Source organism: Protopterus annectens, chromosome 4.part0 (genome assembly GCF_019279795.1).
Source record: "Protopterus annectens isolate FY-2018-M chromosome 4.part0, PAN1.0, whole genome shotgun sequence".
NCBI classification, from domain to species: Eukaryota; Metazoa; Chordata; order Ceratodontiformes; family Protopteridae; genus Protopterus; species Protopterus annectens.
Genome location: NC_056733.1, coordinates 241,939,840 through 241,967,805, shown reverse-complemented (window position 1 = coordinate 241,967,805; position 27,966 = coordinate 241,939,840). Strand labels below are relative to the sequence as shown.

Here is a 27,966-nt window from a genome sequence, read left to right as displayed (position 1 = left end):
GAGATTTGATCCTATTTCTTGCATGTTTGTTTTTAGGTTTATGTTGTACTCAATGACATTAAACTGAAACAAGTACAAATAGCACAAGCCAGTTGTGAAATCACAGATATGTAAATAAAACATCATTATAGGTTAAAGGTAAGTACTAGGCTAGCTGCCCTTGCAGGCCATTTTAAGCCTCACCAGTTTCCCTTTTCATGCTCAAAGTGACTTATCCCATTTAGTTATAGACTGGTATTACCCACCCTGTGGTCGATAATTATATATTACCCCTAATGAGAATAAATGGGATCATACCATAGATAATTTCAGGGGACCCATGTATGGATAAAGCATTTAGGAGCTGCCTCTGTCTATTAGTAGTACAGGTGAAAGTCCTGGGATAAATTTTCTGTTTCCCATCCATAGATATACGTTGTGCTTGGAAATGGACAGGGATGAACTTTGTTTTATGTGGATGAGGAGTCTGTACCACAGCAGCTATTTCCTCTGGAAGATATATCTGTCCCACTAAACCATTCTGATAATGGTGCAGAAGAAGTTTAGATCCCCATACTGAGTATTTCTAATGTCATTTGACTTGTTGATGTGCAGTAAACCCATCAGTAATGGGGTAGAGGATGTCTTGTATGCCAAACACAGGTCACCTGCTAGCAGTCTGTAGGATACAGAGTACAGTGACAGAGCTCTGAGTCGGTCCATGTAGGACATCCTAGTACCACTGAAAAACTGACATGAGAAACCATTGTAATCAGAAATACTTTTATTTTTATTCTACTTTCTGTTAAGGAGCAGGGAAACTCCATTGACAAAAGCTGCTTTCTGGACTGACATGAGATTTTCACAATAGTAAAAACATCTGCTTAGCTAGATATATGCAAATTAAATCTGAGAGAACACAAGTCAGGCCAACTGGTGGCTTAGGTGGAAAGGCTCCATGGCACCCCCTTCCCCAACTGCCTAGTCCATCCGGGCCTACTCACACATCACATTATTTTTTTCTTCCAAAAACTAAAAATCAGTTGTACAGTGGCACAAATCTCTGCAAAAGCGTCAAATAAATCTTATAAATCCTAAAATTGTTATTAACTCAAACTGCTAGCATTTGCTTTCCGGCATAATACAAATCCATATTTGGGCATCAAGAATCAAATGTAGTAACAATTTAAACACATGATTTAAAATAACTTAAGACACTCTGAATCAAAACCCTAAATAAAATCTTGATATCTATTCTTTGCCATGAGGTTTCCAGATGCTGTTATATGCATTTTCAAGTGTTTTTTTAAACAATCTTTTCATCCACCGATGGCCTGAATTAAAACCTTAATTAAGGAATGAAATTCAGTCTTACTCTTTAACTTTGCTTTTTCCTGCATCCTTTCACCACACCTTAACTGACCAACACTACCCTGTAATAACTATACTAAGCTGTGACTCTGGGGCTGCTAGGCACCCAGAAGCCATGTGGTTATAGTTTTTCCAACATGTATTTTACTGCTTTTTTTCCAACCTTTTGATACAGTGATGGCCTGAACAAAATCATGCATACAGAAAAGAAACTCAGTACTACTTTTTATTTCAAAGAATAAGTAAGCTGTATCCAACTTTTAATGCTCAAAGCTAACCAAACACCAGTTCACAATAAACTGAGAAAAACAAATTCTTGTGAGGATATGTATATCATATCTTGAAATAGTACTTGCCCCCTACCCTCCACCTCAAAATAGGCAGTCACTTTCTGTATATTCCTCTGGTGTTAATCTGGGATTAAAATTAAGGCACAAATGCCCACAGCAATATTTCAAGATGTGTCTGCCATGTTTATATTAAGCATGCCTCTTCATCCCAAAACAGACACCTTCTGTGTACACTTCTGATGTCAAACTGAGATAAAACTGAAAAAAGAAGCAAAACATAACATACATGTGGGCAGAGATATACAAACAGCATTGTTATTTACTCTTCCCCCAAAAGATAGCCACTTGTATATGCATCAGTTGCTTGATTGTGAGGAAAATGTTTACAAATTAGCACCTCTAGAGACAATACAGAGCTGTAATGTACTTCAGCTTTGTTTAAAAATAACAGTTGTCACACATTAAAATAATGCATGCTGCTTCACATAATCACATTAGTCCTACAAAGCCCAAATAATAATCAGCATCAGGAAATTAGTAAGTTTCCTCCACAGAAGATAGCCACAACAGTTATGACTACTTTATCTGTGCATATCAGGTGTGCAGTTAAGTAGCTCACCTTACTTCACACAAATGCACATTAGTCCTACAAAGCTAGATAGCAATTGCTTAAACTGAGCTAATGACAGAAGGTTCAGTTACTTTCATCCAACCAACTGTGAACTTTCACCCAGCAGTTACAGCCACAAAGTTCTGATGGCTAAATAATACTATTTCACCTCCACAGCATACCTCTCAATCCAAAGACACTTAAAACAGCAACAAAGGCCATTAAAACGTAGGTAAATCCAGCTTAATATCTGGAATCTGGACATCTAATTAGCATAAAATTTGAATAACAAATGGAAGATAACTTTTCCCTGCTTAAACATATGTTTAAAAAACATACCGACAAAAATGATGAAAAAATATAAGCACATTATCAGATGCAAGATTGTTCTCTTTCTTTAAATTATTGTTGTCGCTAATATGTGGGATACGTAGTCTAGCTTTCTGTGTGCTAGACAGCTTCAAAAATTACATATGAGAAAGGGATTCAGAAAATTGTATGAAGGGATAAATGAAGCCTGAAAATAGGAATGTTCCTACAAAATAGAGACAGTTGAGAGGTCTGCAACAGTCCACACAAACAGACACAGATTAACGTAATCAAATCAAGTTACTCCACACAAATCATAAAGCCAGAGAAATACTGGTCTGCTTCACAGTCTAAATAAACAAGTTGCCACAAGTTAAAGTATTTCAATCAAATTGCTCCACATAAATCATAAAGCAATATAAATATTCCCATGAATTATCTGGTTGACCATTGACAGAATTAATATAAAAAACAGTAATAACACTTATCTCACTGCGCCATTCCTCTCATCAGCTCTCTACACTACACAAATCAGGAAGTCCAAAATATTGCCAAGAAGTATCTGATTGATCATTGCCAGTGTTATTTTATACATAGTAATAACACTCACAGTGCCATTCTTTGATCTCTGCAGTGTGTAGGTAAACAACCCCCCTGCAAAAAAAAAAAAACTGCCTTCAGGCACCTTCATGCCTATATTTGAATGCTGTGAGGTCTCTGCTCCTGTGACCTCTCAATGTTTAAACTTAAAGTGACACACATCAAGTTAATTGGACTGAAGCACTCCCCGCCCTCACCCACCACTTGCTCTACCACGGGCACATTTTCTTCTAGTAAGGGCATTTTATTTATCAATTTATTTATTTATGTATTTATTTTTAGAGCAAGAAATATCGCTTTAAAAATAAATAAATAAATAAAGAGCACCCCTACAAGCGCAGCACCCTTTTACTTGATCATTACTTTTTAGCAAACCCATCATGACCCACACAGATCAACACTTTTCATAACTTATCCTTTGGTTGCATGGCCTTGGAGTTAGTTATTTTAGATCTGGGAGATGCAGAGGGCAAAAACCATCACATAAGGACTTGCCCCCCACAAAAAGGAAATGTGTACATTTTGTCCTACTGAAATGAAGGGGCCTGTACTTTCACTGCTCACTGAAAAGAGAGTCACTGAAACAAACCAAATCCCAAGGATATAGCTTATGTGTAGCTTGTTGTCATAACCTGTTAAGATACAGTGCCAGAAGCTAAGAAAAATATATATTTATTTAGGAATATTTAAAGATGATGATAATTCATTTTAAGTCAGAGGTAAGTTTTCCTTAGATACTTAAACACAAAGAGGAAATGGGCTTATTGCCTGCTTAGAAGTGCAGGGCAGCAGTATGTTTGTTCTTTTTACCTTGTTTCCCAGTAAAAACACTTTGAAGTGCTATGTATAAAACTCAATGAAAAGAGCTTGAGGACGGCAAGGGTGATGGAAAAGTCAACAATTTCAGGGCTGAGTTGTGCTTTGCTAATATTATATACATCAATGAACAGTAATCCGTCCAGTGCCCTTCTCCAGCTCCCAAAGGGCTTATAGAGTGACATCATCTGAAAGAAGTGGCCACAGCAGGGAGTGAGACACTGGAATACTGCCAAAGCCTGAAGTGCTAAGTAATTTAAACCACACAGTCAAAAGAACTTCAATATAAGATACTCTGGGAGATGGTCCAAAGAAAGAAAATGTGAAAATGTAAACCTTTTTTCAAACTGGGAGGCAATAGATGTTGCTGTTTTCAGGCTTAATGATGATAAACTGTCCCACCGAGAGACAAAAAGAAACACACTATACTCTTCTCCAAGAAAAATAGCAGTAATAGCCGTGGGGCTGTTAAAGCAGAGCGCTGATCACCTCTTTATCTTTCTAGAGGCACTACAGGGAAAACTAGTGCTGTCAGAAATTAAAGACAAGTTTGTACACTGACAAAGCCACTTAAATGTCTATAAATTTCTCTTTTGTGTTGTCAAGTGCCATCATAAGAGACAATATGAATATTATCATTCTTGCTAGCTTGTTGCATATGGTGTGGGCTTCAGTGAGAACTGTGTGTGAAGCTGGCAGTCAGGCACAGCAAAGGTAGCCACTTCCTGGATTCAATATGTTTGGCCAGTTGGGTCTCTGCTCGTCTAGGATTTACCCAGTGCACAGTGACCTACACTCATTCTCATTGTGTCAAGTCTCTGGGTTCTCTACTCACATGGGAGCCTTGAAGCAGGACATAGTGACACAGAATACTACTTGTTTTTAGTGTGTTGAGCCTGTAAGTTTTCTGCTTACACAGTATTTGCAGAACAGTGGACAATGACACAAACCACTGCTTGGTTTTGATGTACTGAGTCTGTAGGTTCTCTGCTCACATACTGTCTGTAGAACCGGGGACAGTGACATAGACCACTGCTTGCTTTTGTGCTGAGTCTGTAAGTTCTCTGCTCACATAGTGTTTGTAGAACCGGGGACAGTGACACAGACCACTGCTTCCTTTTGTGCTGAGTCTGTAGGTTCAATGCTGAAATAGTGTCTGTAGAACAGGGGACAGTGACACAGACCACTGCTTGCTTTTGTGCTGAGTCTGTAAGTTCGATGCTCAAATAGTGGCTGTAGAATAGGGGACAGTGACACAGACCACTGCTTGCTTTTGGTGTGCTGAGTCTGCAAGTTCTCTGCTCAAATAGTGTCAGTAGTGCAGGGGACAGTAACACAGACCACTGCTTTTTTTCACGTTCTGTTTATACATCACTAACACATGCCATGACATCATCCATGCTGTGACTTCACTAACGAATGCCATGATATTAGCATCAGTGCTGTGACTTTACTGAGAATGCTATGACAGCTGAGAAAACAACTTGGCTCTTGGGAAAATTCACACAATAAACTCCATACTCAGGTAAATCCACTTAAGAACCAGGCAAAAATGTTCAAGAACAAACTTTAATGACATAGGTTAAGCGTTTTCATCCCTACCACCACTTCAGAACAATTCACAAACCAACACACACTCTCTTAAATACTAAAAATGATCTAATTAAACAAGTAAAAGCAAGTTAAACTATTATCTTAAAGGACAAAGTACCCCATATCCCATCCAAAAACAATAGAGATTGCAATCTAACACAATATTATCACAAAAAAGTTATTTCATTCATTTATTAATTTATTTAAATAATCAATGCCCAAAGCCCTCTTTTTCAATACAGTCAAAACAGAAACACAATCATGGATTCTCGGTGGTATATAAGCTTTTAACTTAGTTATTCAATAAAATTCTTTAAGTTCAATAAAAAGTTCCCACCACCCTCCCCTTGGATTCCAAGGCACTAGTTCTAAAATTCCAAATCTAAACTTTGTAAAACCTGGACAATATAATGAATGCTTAAATAAAGAATTGTTGGTATTTCTTTTTAAAATCGCATATAAGTGTTCATAGATTCTAGTTTTGAGTTTTCTTTCAGTTTTACCCACCTAGTGGCTTCCACAACACTCACAAATAGCAATGTAAACTAGTCCTTTAGTATTACAGTTACCCCTAACCAACTTAACTGAATAGCCTACGTCTTTTAAAACAATGTTATCATCAGTGCTGTCACCTCAATGACTAAAACATGCCATGATAGAATCACTGACATATGTTATGACAGCGTCTTCAGTGTTGTCGTATCAGTGACATAGGCCATCTCATTATCAGTAATGTCATCTCATTAACTCATTACACCACTAAAAGTGCTGTCACCTCAGTGATATAGTACATGTCATCATCAGTTGTGTGACCTCAATGAGGCATGCTATGGCAGCATCACCAATGTTGTCATCTCAGTGATACAAGCTACATCATCATCAGTGCTACCAACTCACTGACTAACGCATGCCATTATATCATCATAAGTGCCATAACTTCACTGACTGGCACACGCTATGACATCTGTATCAGTATTGTGACTTCACTGAGACATGCTATGACAGCATCATCAGTGATGTCACTTCAGTAAATAAAACATGCTATGATATCATCAGTTCCATCACCTCACTAACTAAAAATGTCACAACATCATCAGTGCTGTCACCTCAGTGCTACAGGCCACATCATCATCAGGGCTGTAAATGTAACTGAGACGAACCATATCATAACATCATCATTACCAGTGCTGTGATCTCAATGACTGAAACAGGTCATGACACCTTCCTCACATACTGACTTCATTGGGACATGCTACCATCAGTTCTGCCATCTCAGTGACTAAAACATGCTATGACAACATCATCAGTGCTGTGACTTGACAGACAAAGAAGCATACTGTAACATCATCAGTGCTGTGACCTCATTGACACATGACATGATCTCATCTTCAGTGCTGTGACTTCACTGGGACGTGCCAAGACAGCATGAGTGTAGATACCTCACTGAATGACATGTCATGACATCATCAGTGCTGTGACTTAACTGCCGAATGCTTGTCATGGCTACAGCATCAGTGCTGTTACCTTAATGAATCATCATCACCATTAACCCCCTTTTTCTCATTTTCTACATGGGGTTGGGGTGTTGTATCAACTGTCACCATCTCTCTCTATTCAATGCCACTCTCCTGCCTTCTTCCACACTCATGCCTGACTATCACAATCCATCCACCTCTTTGCTGGATGGCCTTGTTTCCTCTTGCCTTCTTCCTGTCTGTCCCAAATCTTCTTCACCAGATTCTCTTCTGCTTTTCTGCACATGAAACCAAACCAACATACTCTGTTCTCTTTGATCTTTTATGCAATTAGAGCTACTTTGGCTTCTGATCTTATGTCCTCATTTCTTCATCTCTCCCACAGTGTGCATCCTACCACCTGTCTCAGGCAATTCATTTCCATCACCTCTAGCTTCCTCAACTGCTTTGCCTTTACTGCCCGGGTTCCTGTACCATACAGTAGTACTGGTCGCATCACTGTTTTGTTCACCTTACTTTTCAGCTTCTTTGGCATTCTTCTGTCACATACTGCACCTGACACTCTGTGCCAGATAGCTGCATTCCCTTTGACTGTAGCTTTGACCTGCTCATTCAGACTTCCCTTCTTCTCAATCACCCCTCCCAGATACTTGAGGCTGTTAACCTGTTCCACTATTTTCCCTTCTATCTCAATTCACAGCTTCTTCTGAACTCCATTTGCTGAAGACCCGAAATTGACTAGAGAGAGCACAACAAACTGTCATATCTGGTAAGCAGTTTCATCCTGTCTTCAGTTTTACATTCCATTCCCCTATCCTTTGCTGAAGTTCTTGAACAGAGACTGCTTGTAATGCCAAACTGTCTGGATACAGCAACTTTATTGATCTGCCCCTCCAACGTGTTTGTTAATATAGTCCATCACCAGTATATACAGCAGTGGGCTCAGAGCTGAACCCACTTGTGCTCACCCACTCCCACTGGGAACTCCCCTGTGAGATTGAATACTGTTTGTACTTGAATCACTGGGTCTTTGTAAATACCCTGAAGTAATTCTGCCAATGTTTCTGGGACTCTGGACCACCACAGGACTCCCAAATCAGCTTTCTTGGGACCTTGTCATATGCTTTCTCCAGGTCTAGGAATGCCCTGTTGGAATCTTTCCTAATTTCTAGCCTCTTCTCAACTATCTATCTCACTGCAAGCATCGGGTCAGTTGTTCTGCATCTTGATCTAACCTCCCATCTTACTGTCTACTGTTACCCATTTATCAATTACCCTCTCCACACCTTTCATGCAATGTGACAGGAGTTTGATACCTCTGTACTGCCCACAGTTGTGAATTTCCATTTTGTTCTTGAACACTGGTAGTCGTACGCTCATTCCCTAGTCATCTAGGATATGTCTTTCTCTCCACACTGCTATGACTACCATCAGGAGACATTTCTCCCCTATCTCACCCAGCATATTGATCATATCTGCTGTGACCTCATCTGAGCCTGCTGCCTTTCCTGACCTCATTTTCCTTAGTGCTGTTCTTACTTCTTCTGTGGTGGGCTCTTCCTCTTCTCTCAGTGTAGGCTTTGTCAGGACAGTACAGCTTCTGTGGGGTTTTCTTCATTCTGAAGCTGCTGGAAGTATTCCTTCCATCTGCCTTTGATATCCTGTGGACTGGTGAGCTGGTTGTTGCCTGCATCTCTTATGAAGTGTGTCTGACTATCGTCATCTTACTGTCTTTGCCTTGCAACCTGATATAGTTTCTTTGTGCCATCTACTGACTTACTTTCCAGAAGCTGGTAGAGTGCCTCTGATGCCTTGTTCTTTGCTATTGCAACTGCTCTCTTAGCCTCTTTGTTAGTCAACCAGCATTCTCTCCAAGCCTGGCCCATCTTTTCCATCTCCTACTTTTTCTGGCACTCCTCCTTTCTTTTGATGACTTCCTGGACTTCTGAATTCCACCACCATTTTTTCTTATGTACCTTACTTCTATACCTGGCTCAGCCACATATCCCTTCTGTAGTCCTCACACATGCTGTTTTGAGGCACTGCCATTCTTCTTCAACTCTACTTATTTCCATTTCTTCTTGAGGAGCTAGTACTCTGAGTAATTCCCTGAACTGTTGTGCTCTCTCTAATCAATTTCAGGTCTTCAGCCTGCTCTCTGTTGACCATAGAGCCTTCTCTGACTACTGTTTTCAGCTAATTATGGCAACCAGGGTTTTTTGCTGTGAGCTGACTGTTTCGCTGGGGATAACTTTGCAATCTCTGATTCTACCCCAGTGACCTTTCCTTACTAGGAGGAAGTCTACCTGAGTTGGATGTTGTCCACTTTTTTATATGATCTCATGACTGCCTCTCTTTTTGAATTATATGTTGGCTACTATTAAGCCATTTGCCAGACAGAAGTCTAGAACGGCCTCTCCTTCTTTATTCCTGTTGCCTCACCCATTTGGAACCAGGCAGTCCTCATATACTGTTCTGTCTGTCTCAATATGTGCTTTCAGGTCACCCATTATCAACACCAGTTCCTGTTGCCCTGCTTTATCAAGTAGGTCTTGCAACTACTGTCTGAATGCATTTTTTCCTCACTCTCACAACCCTGTTGTGGGCCATAGGATGAGATTATGAAGCCTGCCTTGACCTTATGCTGGAGTCTGATTGCCATGAGTCTGTGACTAAATTCTGATGACGTCCTTCACTGTTTTCTGCAGTCTATCCTTCACCACAATTCACACACCATTTGTAGCATGTCCTCCTCTGAAGTAGTAGACTCTGGATCCCAAGCCATGTGGCTTTGCTGCAATAGATGAATCTTGACAGTTATGTTTAGAACCCATAACAAAAATGGTAAGGATCACAGAGACCCAATCATACATCTTCATAGTGCATGGCGCTTAAACTGTTTCCAAGTTCTACAGTAGTTAAAGAAAAAAAGTGTAGTAGAGGTAATTATTTTACAGTTTTTTTGTCGCACAGAAAGCAGCCACCACAGAACAGCAGTGGGAGGAACCAAAAGCTTTAAAGCAAGTTAAGCATTTCAACTGGCGAATGAAAGAATGGTTAAATACAGTGTTAAATGTTTTAAAGCCCTTCTTTGGTTTCCACTGGTATTCTGTGGTGGTTGCTTACCACTGGTATTCTGTGGTGCTTGCTTACCACTGGTATTCTGTGGTGGTTGCTTACCATTGGTATTCTGTGGTGGTTGCTTACCACTGGTATTCTGTGGTGGTTGCTTACCACTGGTATTCTGTGATGGTTGCTTACCATTGGTATTCTGTGGTGGTTGCTTACCACTGACATTCTCTGGTGGTTGCTTACTATTGGTATTCTGTGGTGGTTGCTTACCACTGGTATTCTGTGGTGGTTGCTTACCACTGGTATTCTGTGGTGGTTGTTTATCATTGCTATTCTGTGGTGGTTGCTTACCACTGGTATTCTGTGATGGTTGCTTACCATTGGTATTCTGTGGTGGTTGCATACTACTGGTATTCTGTGGTGTTTGCTTACCATTGGTATTCTGTGGTGGTTGCTTACCACTGGTATTCTGTGGTGGTTGCTTATCATTGGTATTCTGTGGTGGCTGCTTACCACTGGTATTCTACGGTTCATAGGGTCATAGGTTCATACTAAGCTATCTGCCCTAGGGCATTTATAAGCCTAGCCAGAGTGTGTATGGCTTTCGCCACCCATATTAAATTAATTTTGCTATGCCCTTTTTCAAGGTTAGTATACTGTGCCTCTGTCTAACAGTGACACAGAAGTGATACCCGGGGTAAACCTACGATCTCCCATCCACTCATCAAGATTCCTCTTGAAGAGAGTCAATGAGGGACTCTGCCTAACCTGGACTGGGATTTTATTCCAGAGTGAAAGGAGCCTCTGGGTTATGAATCTGTCCATCCAGCATGTCCTATTTATTTCAGTGCTGAGGTTCAAGTCCCTCAAGCGCGTAGTTCAATGGGATTTGGATTTTCTGAGGTGCAGCATGTCCATTAATTCCGGGTTGGACATGGCTTTATACATCAGGCACAGATCGCCTCTGAGCAGGCCATATGCCACTGAGTAGAGCTGGAGTTTCTTTAACCGGGCAGCGTACGGCATCTGTTTGAGCCCCTTGATCCTCTTGGTGAGGTACTTTTAGTGTCTTTCCAGTTGCTGCAGGTGTCTGGTAAGGTACATCCCAAAAGGGGCATTGTACTCAATTATGGGCCTGATGAGGGATGAGTAGTCTGTGGTGGTTGCTTACCACTGGTATTCTGTGGTGGTTGCTTACCACTGGTATTCTGTGGTGCTTGCTTACCATCAGTATTCTGTGGTGCTTGCTTACCACTCTTAATGCTTTAGTGGGAGATGTCAGGAAGGTGCTTAATAAGACTATCTTTCCCCTGATTTTGAAGCATAATTGTGGTGCTCTGTGCACTAAGAAATTATAGTAATCAATGTCAGGGTTGTTACAATCCAGTGAAGGTTTAATTCCAGTATGTACTGGAGGTGTTACAGCTATTCACATGCCTTGAAAGCAAAGTACACATCACACCAGCTGAACAATCTTTTAATTATATATAAAAAAATAATTAGCACATCTGCATGCAACAAATTCAGTTCTCAGCATCTTTTAAAAAAACAGAAACTAGTTTTTAGGTAAAACAGAAACAAATTAAGTATTTTATGAGCTAACATCCCTTTAGTGTACTGACAGTCACCCAACAATTTTGATACAAATAACACACTTCTTCATGGAATTGTGTTTCTAGCTTTAGAAGTCTGGATATTATAAATGTTTGAATCCTACTCAGTTGTGTTTTCACAGCCCATAACAGTACAATACAGAGATTTGGACCTGAAATCTCATGTCCTAAATGCACTTATAAAATATTTAAGTTTTAAAATGTAGCTTAAACATTTCCATTTTCAAACAGGAACATAGGAACAACACTAGGCAAGTGATCTCAAGAAGCATAAGATACCTAGCCATAGCCACATTGTAAATGCAAACATAAAAAAGAAAACTGATTAGTAATGTAACAAGTCTGTTTTAATTTGACCAAAAATGGCAGACTCCTTTACGTACCTGGAGGACCTCTAGGACCTGAGGGGCCAGGAAGACCCAGATATCCTGAAAAAAAAAAAGAAAACATAAAAATAGTAAGTTTAATCAGTATTTATACATTTTGATAGTTGCCAGTAACTGTATGTTCAGCAAAATCAAAAAACAAATTTTCTCTGTCAGCCCAAAAAACAAGGAGTTTCAAGAAAGAAAGAAAAAAAAAACACAAGAAGCATAAAGAGTGATAACTGTACAGATTTTGTAATCAAGCAATGTATAAATCCACAGGAGTGTTTCTTTGCAATCTTATAAAATTCTAGAAGCCACGGATAACTTGGTGAGAAGTAGCAGAAGCAAGAAAGTAGTGAAGCTATCATGTTGAGGATGGAAGACTCTACGGAAGTGGAGGTGACACTGCCTACTAATGACTTACCAAATGTAGAAAATGTAGATTAAGTGGGAAGAATAACAAACAGATGTAGAACCGGTACAGTTGACGCTGTAGTCCACTGATTTGGAAGTTCAGGCAGGAGGTGAAGCAACGTTAATATGAGGGTGCCACAGGGCTCTGTACTCGGTCTGCTCTTCTTCTCTAATTTCACCAGTGACCTAACATTAGACCTTCCTATATTTGAGCTTACTTTATAAGCAGATGACATTCAACTCCATGAAACTAGCGACAATGATAATGAACTTCAAAAACAACTGCAATCCAACTTCTCTAAGCTATACAAATGGTCAGTAGATAACAAAAGTTTGACCAGTCCAGACAAAACAAATTTAATGCTGTTCACTTCATCTCAGAAAGCATCATCCCTAAGAACACTAACTCTATGGGACACACAAGAAAACATTATTAAAATGTATCTGAATGCAAATATTTAAGGGTCAAACTGGACTCCACTCATACCTTCAGTACTCACTTAGATTACATTAGAAATAAAACCCTATCTCAACTCAAGCTATGTTATATAATGTCCCACCTTGTGTCTCCAGTAGCAAGGAAGGCTATAACTAAAAACATCCTTCTTCCTAAGGTTGGGTACTGCTTACTCATTCTGACTATATACTCTGCTAATAACCATCAAAGGTTCCCAGTTGCAGAAAACAAGATTTTTGTATTTGCCCTACTAACAAATTCACAAACGCATCACTGTGACCTCATTAAGGGCCTCCATTATCCGCCATTTAATGCTATGGTATCTTTCCTAATCAGCTGTTTATCCTCAGAATTATAAAGCTAAGATACTGCCAAACTACCCTTCCAGGGAACCACCATACCCAAGACAATGGTATAATGCTTAATAGGCCCAAATTCATCACAATAGGTGAAAAAGCCTTGTCTTGACTACAGCCCCTAATAGAACCATTTACCAAGCAAAATGAGCTCTATAATTACTCTGGAAAATTCAAAAAAATCTAAATTTACCTACGTGGTCAATCAAAATAAATGTAATTGTTTCAGAGACAATGGTTAATTTTCCATAGGTTTATAGGTTCATAGGCGTGTACTAGGCTAATGGTCCTGGAGCCTTTACAAGATTAGCCCATAGGATTACCCTGGCATAGTGCCACACAACCTTAGTTCCCAGTGTCTCTGTTGAGTAGAGCCACTGGAGTGATCCCGGGGGGGGGGGGGGTTCTACTTCCCATCCACTCATCAAGATTTCTCTGGAAGAGGGTCAGTGAGGTGCTCTGTTTGACATGTATGAGAAGTCTATTCCATACCATGGGCAGTCTCTGTGTTATGAACCTGTCCCTTCAGCACTTTCTGTTGATTGTGGTAATGAGGTTGAGGTCTCTGGAGCATGTGGTAAGGAAGGATTGGGATTTCTTTAGATGTAGCATTTCTAACAGAGCTGGGTCAGACATGGCTTTGTAAGTCAAGCAGAGATCACCTCTAAGTAGGTGATATGCGACAGAGAATAGTTGGAGTGTTTTGAGTCTGTCCATAAAGGACAAGTGTTTAAGGCCTAGGATCCTCTTTGTGAGGTACTTTTGCGGCCTCTCCAGTTGTTGCAGGTGTCTAGTGAGGTACATCCCAAATGGGGCACTGTACTCAATGATTGGCCTAATGAGGAAAGAATAGAGGGAGACAATGACCTCTTTCTTCCTGGATGCAAAACCCTTAGTAATGAGATGTGCCACAAAGAAGGACTTTCTGACCACAGTGGCAATGTTGTGGTCAAAAGAGAGGTTGCTGTCAACCTGTGTTCCCAGATTTCTTATAATGCCTTCTGTGTTCAGTGGACTACCAACAATGTGGTAAATCATGGGAACCAGGTTTTTCCCAAAGGGGATGACAACACATTCTTTGGCATTGAGCTTAAGGCCATTGTTCTGACACCAGGCCTTTCTGTAGGCTGTCAGCATCACTTGGGGAGTTAATAACAGCTCCCAACTTACAATCGTCTGTGAACTTTGTCAGCTGGAGCCCGTTCATGTTGGCCTGGACTTCAGAGAAGTAGATACCAAACAGGAGAGGACCCAGGACCGAAGCCTGTGGGACTCCACTCATGACTGGTCGGCAGTCTGACTTGGAGTTAGCTACTTTCACATCGTGGGTTCTATTGTAAGCCACCTAGTGATACAGAGGTTGATGCCTAGCTTAGTGAGTTTTTCTATGATTCCTGAGTGGGGAATGGTATCAAAGGCCTTGGCCAGATCAAGGTAGACTGTATGAACCACCTTGCCTTCATCCACAGCTCTAGTGACTAACTCAAAGAAGTCGACCAAGTTGACTAGGCATGATCTACCCTTCACAAAACCAAACTGTGTGGCATCCAGAGTTTGGAGATTTTCTATATCCTTATTTATTAGGTCCATGATGATGCTTTCCATAGCTTTGCATATCAGACTCATCAGGGTAATGGGGCAACAGTTCTCAGGTTCTGTAGTTGCTCCTCTTTTGTGGAGAGGGATGACTGTAGCAGTGCACCATTCAGTAGGGACAAAGCCTGAGGTAAGGCTGTGATTGAACAGGGCACACAGGTGAGGTGCCTGTTCACTCTGTAGTTCATGTAGAACACAGCCAGTGATATTGTCAGGTCCCATAGAAGCTGTATTCTTGGCCTTGGACAGTGCTGTTTTAACCTGTGCAGCAGTAATACTGAGTGCTTGTCATTCTACTGGTATTGTGATTGGTCCTTTGGGGGGGGGGGGGGTAAAGTTGGTACTGAATCTGTCAGCCAGTATATTGGCAATATCTGTTGGCTCAGTATAGGAGGTACCATTATGCAGTAGCTCAGAGCAAATCTGGGTACTGCTGTGGAGAATCTTTACATAGACTAAACTAATGTTGTTCGCTGTTGTCCAGTTAAATTCACATATCTCTGTCTATCTCTGTTACATAAATATTCACCTATCTCTCATTCACATACTTTTAAAAAAGTAATCAATGTTGGATGTATAACTGGTACAAATGTACTTGGTTGTCTTAAAACATGAACATTTTGACATTCATTGTTATTAAACAAACATTTCAACATTGCATTTCTAATAAACCACATCATATCATGTCACAATGACTTTTGAAAATGATAATATTGTACATAACTTTTCAGGTATTTCACTTTCTGCTGAACAAGATTTTATTTTGAATAAAGGACTTACGTATATCCCTAGTATGGGTTCTGAATATAGTGAAGTAATCTGGGACTGGTGTTGGAATGAAAAAAGGGGGAGCTATAAATAAGAAGATGGACAATAGGGGATTACACATGCTCCTCACATATAGTAGTGATGCGGGTGGCATATGTGAGATGATAAAATGGAATTGGAATGTGTTGCTTTCAGATACTAAGATTGCTAATGTTGTAGGACCTTGACCTTAGTTTACATTTAGAAGGAACAGGAATTTAAAGAACATGTTATGTAAGGAACCAGGTTTATTTACTACCCATAAACCTACTTCTCAGCAGACAGGCACTTATACCTGTTGGCAATGTAAGGCTTGTAGATATGTCATGCATAGCAATTTGTTTGTTCATCCCAGGACTGGACAACAATATTCATTGAGAGATTATGCTGATTGTACAACACAAAATGTCATATATATGTGTATATATATATATATATATATATATATATATATATATATATATATATATATATATATATATATAGCAATATGTCAAAATTGTACCTCATACTATGTGGGAAAAACAAATTGCTGACTAAAAGATAGAATATTAAAGCATATGTCTGATATAAAGCTTAAAAATGTACATAATGCATTATTTCAACATATAGAAATTAATGTGGGTCATACTGTTTTGTTTATGGTTCTACAAGTTGTAAATAAGAACATCAGAGGGGGGGTGATCTAAAAAATCACACTGAATATTGTGAAATGAGATGGATTATTAGGCTAGGAGCTGATCAACCCCCAGGTTTAAATGGGGTAGTTCCTTTAAAACCCGCCTTGAAGAAAAGGAGGGTACAATACTGAATCCTGATTGGTTGTCTCATATTTTAAAATAATGATTGAGTCTGTTGTATGTTATCTGATGAAGGGTATTTGGCCTGAAAGCGCTCATTGTGTATATTTATATTCGCTTTGTATTTTAATTAAACGGTTTTATAGCTTGGCCTTGGTGATTCCTGCCTTTTTATTTTACTTTTCAACGTTTGGCTGTGTATTGGCAGTGAATCTTTCGTAGAAGGAATCTCATCTTTGCATTTTATGTCACGCAACTATTCTCCATTTGCATGGATGCTGTGAAGTTATCCACCTTTGTTTTTAGGAGCCCAAAGTTAGCTTTGGAGACGTTTTTCATGGTGGTTACCTTTGCGGGGGGGGGGGGGGTGGAACTGTTTTTATTGTTTGCTCCTGTGAAACATATCCACACACAAGAATTAAGAAGGCCTTGCATACTGTATACATATACAATGATCTCAGCATTAGTGAATGATGTTTGTAAATGTCTTATTGCGGTACTTTCAGTGTTGCTTTTTTTATTCTTTAATTATGCTACTCTTTCTTATACTATAATGGAATGTATGCTTTGTAACTGTTTGATACTCACTTAGTCTACCTGTAATTGTCTGACACTCACTTAGTAAACCCGTTATATTTATAACCTTATTGTATACTCAGCACCATTAACTGTACTGTCTTCTTGCTCTGTGAGCCCAGGTTATGCCTGAAAATGGACAGTAGACTTTGCAGGAAGGTTCTGGAGTGGGTAACTGATAAACGAATATGCAGAGTAGTAGAAAGTAAGATGGGAGATGAGTAGTTTAGATTCAGATCAGTATGCAGCACAACTGACATGATGTTTGCAGTGAGATATATAGCTGAGAAGAAGCCAACTGAGCTTTCCTAGAATTGGAGAAAGCATATGACAAGGTCCCCAGAAAGCTGATTTAGGCATACCTGCAGTAGTTTAAAGTCCCAAAAACATTGGTAGAATTAGTGGAAGCTATGAACAAAGACCCAAGGACTCAAGTACGAACAGTGTTCAGTCTCACAGAAGGTTTCCCAGTGGGAGTGGAAGTGGGTATGCATCAGGGTTCAGCTCTGAGCCCACTGCTGTTCATACTGGTGTTGGACTACATTAGCAAACAGTTTGGATGGAACATATTATGGTTGATGAGGTGGAGCAGCAGGTGCAAACTAATTTAAATAGGAACAAAAAAGTTGGCTAGAGACCAGTCTGATTACGCTAACAAAGCATATCCCCTTCCTACATCCATTCACGCATTCTCAGAATAATACTAGTCATTACAATTTCACAAATAATCATGACAATTTTTTTAGAAATGAAGACACACTACCCCCTAGCTCACATATTAATTTTTCACATCGCACTTCCCCTTTAGTTGCAGATACAGACATCACCAGTGAAGATTTTAATCACAATTTTCCTCCCTTGATAAGGTCAGAGAGGACTTGAAACCAACAAGGAGATGGTCTTTTTTTGTCCTGACACCAACAGGACAGAAAAACAAAAGGGATGGAGCGGGTCAGAAGAAAAACAATTTTTAGCATTAATGATTACAAGGTAAAATTTTAAGATTACTTTATTTTCTGAAGAAGAAGGCATTGTTTCTTCACATGGAGGTAAAATGTTTATCTAACAATTTTTTAATATCTTCAATTACACAGACATGGTCATATCTAAAACACATTTTTTTTTTGTTTTAAAAAAGGGATCAAGTTTGTTCCATACTCTAAAATGATCATTGCTGATTCTCACATTGAGCTCAAACTGTATATGAGAAAGTTAAATTCCCAGTGTTCTATTAAAAGCAGGACACATAGTAGACCCATTACCCCAACTATCCTTAGTTCCTTTAAGACAAGTACTTGTAACCCACCTCTTAATAGTATTGTGGCTATTTTTGAGAAATCTTGTGAAAAAGTCTGTGACGACCGTGCCCTGGCCCAGCAATCAAGGAGCCTCAATCCTCACCACTAACACCAGGGAGGTCAGCTAATAGACGAGAGGAAAGGATAACTAATACACACAGTAAAGTACAATTTCCCTTAAGTGCACAAAGAGATCACAGTCAGTCTGGGGATGGTTGCTCCTTTGCTCACCAGGTCCCCAATAAGACTCCCCACTGGCACAGCTATAGGGTCCATATCTCAGCCTAACTGGGCAAGCTAAAACCTCCAGTACCCTCTCTGTCCAACCAGTGCTTCATGTCTCTGCCCAGGTAGCTGATACACACACACACACACACACACACACACACACACACACACACACACACACACACACACACACACACACACACACACACTTTGAGAAGAGGTTATACAACCACACAGACCATCATGGGAAAAGGCTGGCACAGGTTCTCCAGCTGTGCCCCTATTACCCAGACCATACAGTAGTAATTCCTGCCACCACCCAGTTAATTATCAGCTACTAAAAGTCTCTTAAAAGGATGTCCAATTATTACTGTGCAATATTATAATCCAATGGTAGTATGACTAATCGGTCTCAAGGCTTACATGTGACGGCCATGCCCTGGCCCAGCAATCAAGGAGCCTCAATCCTCAGCACTAACACCAGGGAGGTCATCTTCAGGAAGAGGAAAAGATAACTAATACACACAGTAAAGTACAATTTCCCTTAAGTGCACACAGAGATCACAGTCAGTCTGGGGCTGGTTGCTTCCTTGCTCACCAGGTCCCCAATAAAACTCCCCACTGGCACAGCTATAGGGTCCAGGTCTCAGCCAAGCTGGGCAAGCTAAAACCTCCAGTACCCTCTCTGTCCAACCAGTGCTTCATGTCCCTGCCCAAGTAGCTGACACAACACACACACACACACACACACACACACACACACACACACACACACACACACACACACACACACTCTGAGATAAGTATTTATACAACATCACATACACTCCTGGGAAAGGCTGACACAGATTCTCCAGCTGTGCCACTTTACCCAGACCATATGGTAGTAATCCCTGCTACCACCCAGCTAATAATATCAGCTACTAAAAGGCCCTTAAAGGGTGTCCAATTATTACTGCGCAATATTATTATCCAATGGTAATGTGACTATTCAGTCTAGGCTTATTGGAAGAGCTTAGACAATAAACTCTATAAATATATAATGTACTCTAAAGCATACTTTATCTCTACATACACCAGCCACATGTAGAAGGTTTTAAAAATATTTAATAATAAATAATTAAAACACAAGACAAAACTACTACACCACAGAGATATCTAAGAGTCCAGAGATCACACAGAAACTTAAACTAATACAGTAGTACAAGTCTGATTTCAAAGAAAAATACCTAATTAATCTTTACTAGCTTTAACTATTCCTACAAGAAATCACAGTGCTAAAACTTACATGTGAGCATAAGCAGAGTGCTAAGTTAGATATCCAAGATCAAAATGCTCCTAGTCTCTTGTGAGAAATAGTATTTAAACATTACTAACAAACATGTCTTCTGGGTCCCTCCCAAATTACATCATGTTGACACTTGTTTTCCCAGGCAAACAAACTGCATTATTTAGCAATCTAACACCTGCTCAGAAACTTACAATACAAGGCATTTCACATATACACTCTAGCAGAAACCAGAGCAATAAAGCACTTTCCACATGTAAATTCTGGTCATAAACTTTAGCCTTAAAACAATGGGCATGAAACCTTCATCCAGACTCACTGGAGCCGAATTCTAACATGAAAGGGTCACAGCATGCTTCACTGGGCCAGTAGAGTGCAATGTTGTCACATATTCTGCAGTTCCACATTTCACAGTATTCTTTTACACTCAAGAAAACATGCCTGTATTTTTACATTTATTTAAAAATGCCAGAATTATATATCAAATTCTATTTGACTAGGCTGGCAGCTTTCGCCCATCTCTCCCCAATCGTCACAAAGTCTATACAGTTTATATTTTTTTAATTCCCAACAATATCTCAATCTTTCCAAGGAAGAGTGTGTTTTGTTAACTCACTTAAGGAATGATTTATCTTTAAGAATTATGAAACCTGACAAGGGTGGTGGATTGTTATTGCTGAGAAAGACTGACTTCATCAGTCAGATTTTATTTTGCTACAGGATACTAATCAATATGAAACTGTATCTAGGAATGAAATCTGTGGCATACTGAAATTGACCTATTCCTGTAAGGTTCTGTTTTGCAGTGGGTTATTCCTATGGACACACACACACAATTTTCTGGTCAACAGGCACCCTAACATACCATCACTATTCAGTACACCTAAAGTTCATAAAGACATAGTTTCACCCTCTTAACATTTAATACTGGCCGTACAAAATTCTAAAACCTACCTACTGGCAGTCTTTGTTGATCATATTCTGAAAGAATCTATCAAACAAATTGATTATATTTTAAAGGACTCCTGGGATTTTTTAACTAATGCAAAGCAACATTACTTTAGTGGATGTTTTTCTACTATAGATGCAATGATTTTCTTGGATACCCCACCAGACAGAATTATTTCATGCAACTATCACAGAATAATCAACCTTTGATGATTGTCTTAACAACTTTATGGATTATATCCTTTCAAACAACTTCATATATTTTGAAGGATAATATTTCCGCCAGAACAAAGGAGTAGCAATTGGTGCCAGTTGTGCACCCATATACACAAATCTACTTTTATATAGTTGGGAAAAAGCTTATATTATGGGGTCCCCTTATCAACAATATTAGCATACCTATTTGCATTGCCTGGATGATATCTTCATATTATGGAAAAGTCCAGGTAACAAAGCTGAAGAACTTTTGACCTATATTGGTAAAACTACTTATTTCCTTAATTTGACTCATAAACATTTGACCAGTTGTATGGATTACCTTGATGTCACTATGTTTAAGGATATTCCTAATGGACATTTTGGTTCAAAAATCTATAGGAAACCAACCTTTTCAAATTATCTCAAATATAATAGCTGTCATCAGATACACACTAATAAGAACATTTTTAAAGGTCAACTGAAGAGAGATGTCAGGATAAGTTCAGATTTTCTGGACTTTAAAATTGAGGCAGATACATTACTTCATATGTTCCTTGAGAGAGGGTACCCTTTTAGTTTGTTCACTATCATAAGGGATGAAGTTTAAGAATCATGGGGTACTAAATTTAAACCATAGCTGATGGTGGTACTGTATCATCTTTGACTGGCACGAATCAGTTGGGTGCTAACAGCTCTTTTCCCAACTCCCTGGTAGTCAAATATAGTTAGGATTCCAGAGAGATTAAAATTATCATCAAAAAGAAATGGAATATTGTTAAGGCAGATGAGGAAATCTACTGAACTATGAGAGTTCTGTCTCATTTTGTATTCAAAACAGGCAGGAACCTCAACAGCCTTTCTGAAGGTAATCTTAATGAATGTATCATCAAGTCATACAAGGAAATGAGGAGATGTGGTGCTTGTAATCAGTACGGCTACATTCTTGAGTGTGAAAACATCACATTGAGGAGTCATTTGCATTGCTTTGTGTTTAGGATGTACCAACTTTTACTCAGGTAAAACTGAGAGACAATTCAGGAAAAGAATATATAAACACAATTATGCTATTTCTACAATTATGCTATTTCTACAAGTAATGCGAACAATCCTTGTTCAAACACACTCAGGAATATTCTAACTACTCTAAATTTCTTTTGGGATACTGGTAGTGGTCCCAAATAGCACCTATGGGGGCTCCTGGGAAACCAAGTTAGAATTCTGAGAATTACCATGGCAATTAAGATTAAATGCATCTGCCCCACTAGATTTGAACAAACAAGTTTCTATTATTCTAATTCTCCACAAGGTTTGAACAAACAAGTTTCTAGTACTCCAGTTCTCAAGCTTAGAGCTCCTAAAATATAAAATGGCATAATTTTTGTTATTTATTTGGTGTTTATTCATAAAATATAAAATGGCATAATTTTTGTTATTTATTTGGTGTTTATTCATTTTAATAATGTGCTTTTAAAATTATGTTTTAATGGTTTCTGAAACTATTTAATCATATTAAATTTGTCATAATTTTTTACTATTTTTTATAGTTCTTTGAGAATGGTTATTTATCATACTATTTAATCTCCTATATTGTTTTAAATGTTAATTGTGGGTTATTCCCAATGATGTGGGAGTGAGTCACATGACTATGTCGTCAGCTATATATAATTGTAATTGGTGAGGACCAATATGGTTCTGAAGAAGTCCAATATTCAGGGATGAAAGCGCTTAACCATTTTGTACAAATATAGCTTTAAGAATCTTTTGTGTAGTTTATTACAACTGTGAGATCTTTTAACCTGTGTGTGATTAAAACTTTGGGTTTTCATACTGGTTTTGGAGTTTTTTGTTATCCCACTATCTTGTGTCATTTATATGAGCAGTTTTCTATCTCTCCCGAGAAGGAGGACTCATCCAACACTATGTGAGACTTTTGTGATTACTAGTTTTTGTTTCTTGGCTGGATGGACACACATTGCTGGTTTCTGGTTCCAGGTTCACAGATAATTATATATATGGCTATCACAACATTTATATTAGAAATATAGAGCTTGGGGGTGAGCTGCTTCACAAAACTGTGTGAGAGGCTAGGACGCGCTAGTAAAAATATTCAGGTATTGGTGAATACAAGTTGTGGGGCATATGATTTTGAATCAAGATAAATGGTTTGATTATACAGCAAGCTGAATTTACCTTGGAGATACACAGCAGTAGATCAATTCATCTGACAGGAAAAGTATTAATGGTGTTTTAAATGAGTTTCCATTCAGAATGAATTTCAGGGGAAGTGGGATGTGGTTCTATAGCTTAGCTACACTGTCTGAATACAGTCACCTGCAATATTACATGATTTGGTTATAGTGATCAATGATTTTTCTCTAGAGTGTAAATTCTATTGGGAAAGTAGTGTTGTATTAAGGTATTAATGACTGGGTAATTTTCTGGAGTACAGAGAACTCTATGTAGTGTAGTTAGCTGAGAGATGGTGTGGTAGTTCTAACCAGTTTCGTTATCTGTGGGGTAGGCAGTAATGTGCACTATTGTTATAGTTTACTGCAAATGTGGCTATTTTATTGTAATATTGTTCAAGTTTGGGCAATTGTGAGACTTAAAGGTTAGTGAAGATTGGGGCAGGATAGAGGAGGGAAGGCAGTAAGAAAGTACAGGCTATAAGCCTTCTGGCTATGTCAGTAAGGTAGATTTTTACTCTGTATAATGTATCTAGTTTTTATGAGTTTTTTAAACCATGTGTGATACATGGTGGCTGAATTTCAACTGGCCATCTATGATTGCACCCAGTAACTATGTGTTGTTTTCTTGTTGTATCATAATATTGCTGGCAGGGACGACAGTGAATACAGTGTTTTTGGGTAAAAAGCAATAATTTAGTTTTTGGGGGATTTAGTAGTAGTTGTGAATTAAAGATTGCTGTGTAAGGTCTTTAAGTTCACAGAAAGGTCTGGCAGAGAAGATTAGGGTCAAGTTATCAATGTACTGAACTATGGTACTACTTTTTGTAACAGTGCAGAGGTCATTGATGAATATGTTGAAAAGTATGGGCCTATTATAGATCCTTGTGAGGCATCAATAATTTATTAATTAAGAAGGTACAGAAGGTACAGAAAATTTTTTTCCATTTCACTGCTTGTGCTCTGTTTGAAAGGAAACTGAGGAATCATTTCAGTGAAGCAATAAAGTTGGCGAGACCTAAAGATGATAGTGTTTAAGTAAGAGTTTCTGGTTGAAGATAGCATCAAATGCTCTTGATAAATGTAGGAACATGGAGGACACCAAGCTTTCAGCATTTCTATGAATGTTCACAGTATTAACAATATACAGCAAATCAGTAGTTGCGCTGTGATGAAGATGGATGCCATTTTGGGTTGAAGACAAAACATTTTTTCTAATATTTTTGATAGAAGTGATAAGATGGAAACTGACTTATAGTTTGAAAGATCTGTATTGATTCCACCCTTGTGCAGGGGAATAATGATTTTTTCCATAGTGAGGAGACTTTATTTTCAGAATAAATCAATTTATTATCTTGAAACTAGATATTCAATAGCCTCAGCTGGTATTTTAAAATATTTTTCAGGTAGACTGCCAGGAGCCGTTGTAGTAGACTTGAATTTTTTGAGGTATTTTTGATGGTATCTGTAGGAACTGATTGTAAGGAGAAACGTTGAAGGAAGTTATTTGACTGAGTAGGGATATCAAGAGTTTGATTAGTCATCTGGCTGGTTAATGACTGCACACTCTGCATAAAGTGGCTTTTGAACTGGTTGGGTATGGTAGGTATTATTTAGTTTCTTTGTGTTTGCTGTTGGCTGTGTGGCTTGTCCAGGATTTAACAGTTTATTGATGGAGGCCCAAAACATTTTTTTATTATTAGTATGTTTGTTTTGATTGGTTGAGTAATAGACTTTGTTATCTTTCGTGAAAAGTTGTTTTGTCAGGTTTCTTAGTTGTCTTCAAGCTTGTAAAGTTGGAGCTCTCCATCTACGCTTTGTCTATTTGTTTCACGAGTTGTTTAGTTGTTAAGGATAGCTATAAGTCAGTACTGGTGCTGACTCTTTTATTCTGGGGGGGGGGGGGGCTAGAGTGTTTAGAACTCCTAAAAAAGTTTTATTGTACTCACAGATAGTATTATCTATGGGGAAGAGTTTTTATTGACTTCCAGTTAAGGAGATATAGTGTAAGTAGTAAGTTTTTTATCAGGCTGTAATTATGTGTTTTCTACATATTTAAGGGCTATTTTCTCTCTTTTCCTGAGCCCAATAGGAGTTTTCTGGGGAACCATTAAAACCATTCTGTTTATTTTTCTTATCTAACCTGTATCATGAACCAAAGCTGTTGTTTGTATTAAAATAAAGAATCACTGATAATAAATCAATCTTTCTTATGAATACTCTTTCTTCAAATGTAAAGTTTACATCATCCTGTTGTACTATAGTTTAATTAAATTATTGTATTGCCATATTTTTTATTTTGCATTAAATAATATTAGTTTGGTTTTACAGTGATCCCTATGTATTTTAATGTGACATTTTTCAATTAATATTATGTATACCCTTTACATTATACTCTTGTTTTTGATTAATAGTAATGGCAATTGTTTTATGATTATTAAATTTCAGTTCAGAAATTTCTTCAAACTTATTTAAATAATTTGCACATTTTGTATTAATTAGGGATGCTGAGTATATTGGGAAAAAGATGCTAGGGATGAAGCTACCAGGTAACAGGAAAAGAGGAAGGCCTAAGATAAGGTTTATGGACGTGGTGAGAGAGGACATGCAGGTGGTTGGTGTGACAGAGCAAGATGCAGAGGACAGGAAGAAATGGAAACAGGTGATCTGCTGTGGCGACCCCTAATGGGAACAGCCGAAAGAAGATGATGATGACACTAAGTTTGTTAAACAAGGCTTGTCAAATGTAACTTGTGGCAGAGAGAAAAAGAAATGCAAAGGTTGTTGGACTCAGAAAGCATGATTACATTAGTAGATCACAATATGTTTGTAAATATAAAACAACTAGTAAATACAAAAACTGAAGTAATCATTGTACACGGAGACAAAAAAGAATATACTACACCACAAGCAGAAATGCAAATTCTTTTAAGCAAACTTACACAAAATAGCTCTGTTGTCTAACTCAACATAACAATCTGAAAATTAGCCACAAATATCTCTTTTTTAATGGACTTTGAAAGTAAGGAAGAAAGGTTCAGACATTTACATTGCCAGAAATACATAGCTCCAGCAAATGAAAAAGTGGAGAATTAGACACCACATAAAGAACTAAGATATGGCTGTGGGTGGAAATGTGATAATGAGTCTGATCAAAAGGCTCTAGTTGTTACAATAATGAAAGTTAGTGGAGGAAATGACAAGGAATGCGAGTCCTAAAAAAGGCTCCAGTAGTTAAAATGATAAATGACATCAGTGTGGAGACTGACAGGAAAAACTGAGTCTTACCAAACAAGTACAGCTGTTAAGAAATAAAAGAAAACAACAAAAGGAACAGACTATTATCAGGAATACACTTTGGGAAGTACAAGTAGAAACTGGGGAAGTAATGGGTGAATTTCATAAGAAAAAAGAAAAAGGAAACATGGTTCTGAACTTCTCCCAGCTATATCAAAGCAATGAGTCAGTTATAAATGTAAGCAGGACTCAGGGATGAAGCCAGTAAAATAATTACTGATGAAAAGAACATTACCAGGAACTTCTGCGGAAGAAATCGATTTCCATGAACTGTCATTTTCAGACTATCAATGACACAGCCTTCATTCATGTCATAATGACAAGCCATATCCATTTCAAAAAGGTCCAGTAGAAAGATAATGCAGAAAGAAGAGCTACATATGGGAAAAGAAGGGAACAAAATAGCCCCAGTTCATATCCATACTTTGAACTAAGAAATACTTGCTCTACAGAGTAATAAAAGATAAAGAACAGATACTGAGACCATTGTAAGTTCCAGTGTCTTTTTAGAGGACTTGCAATGAGGTCAGTGCACAGCCGCATTTTATGTAGTCACTTAGAAATGGAGAAAACAAAAACTTAGGATTCTTGCTAGAGTTTACTAGTCTGGTACTATAGAGAAGTTTTGTGCAGCTTGCACAGAATGTCAAAGGACAGCACCCAACCCAGAGTTTAAGATTCAAGTTCTATATAAACTACAGGAAACTGAATAATCACCCAGAGTCAGAGGCTTATCCCATGCCCAGGATAGAGTGGTTGGAATACGCTAAGCATCTAACTATTACTGATCTGACCAAGGGTTACTGGCAGGTATCCTAACACTTACAGTGAGGGATGGGTCTGCGTCTGTGACCTCTTTTTGTTAGGCAGATTCAATAAGATATTCTTTGGGATGAAGAATGCTGCACCAAATTTTCTGGATGTTGACACATTGCATACTAGTAGGAGCTTGGGACTATACTTTTGCTTACTTGCATGATACTGTAATTTACAGCTGATCCTGGCAAGAACATGTTAACATGTTATAGTGGTGCTGAGCACACTGAAAATGGCAGAGCCACCTATTAAGAATAACACGTGTCAGGCAGGAATGGCAGAAGTGTAATATCTGGGTCATAGAGTGGGTAGCGTAAGATTTGGCCAGAGCCCTCCAAGGTTGAGGCCATTCGAGCATGGCCTATTCCTGCTACTAAGAAACAGATGAGTGTATTCTTAGGGACAATGGGGTACAATATGAAGTTTGTCACCACTATAGTATGAGAACCACTCCCACTTACAGACCTTTGCAGAAAGTATGGTTGTCTGAACTTCAACCTGGAAGCAGGCATTCTAAACCACTTAAAGAGGCCTTAAGTGGCTCTCCAGTGTTTGCTAGTCCTGACAACAATCAAAAATTGATTATTCAGGTGAATTCTTCAAAC

At 38.6% G+C, this 27,966-nt stretch overlaps 1 protein-coding gene across 3 annotated transcripts in view; it reads right to left on the bottom strand.

The window, feature by feature from the left end:
- The window catches only part of LOC122799279 (EMI domain-containing protein 1-like), a 1,823,504-nt gene that overhangs the window by 639,258 nt on the left and 1,156,280 nt on the right, over positions 1-27,966 (bottom strand). For all 3 annotated transcript variants that reach the window (XM_044068236.1, XM_044068235.1, XM_044068237.1), the window contains one exon: positions 12,112-12,156. In XM_044068236.1, coding sequence (XP_043924171.1) covers positions 12,112-12,156 — 45 coding nt within the window. The remainder of the gene's footprint in view (positions 1-12,111; positions 12,157-27,966) is intronic.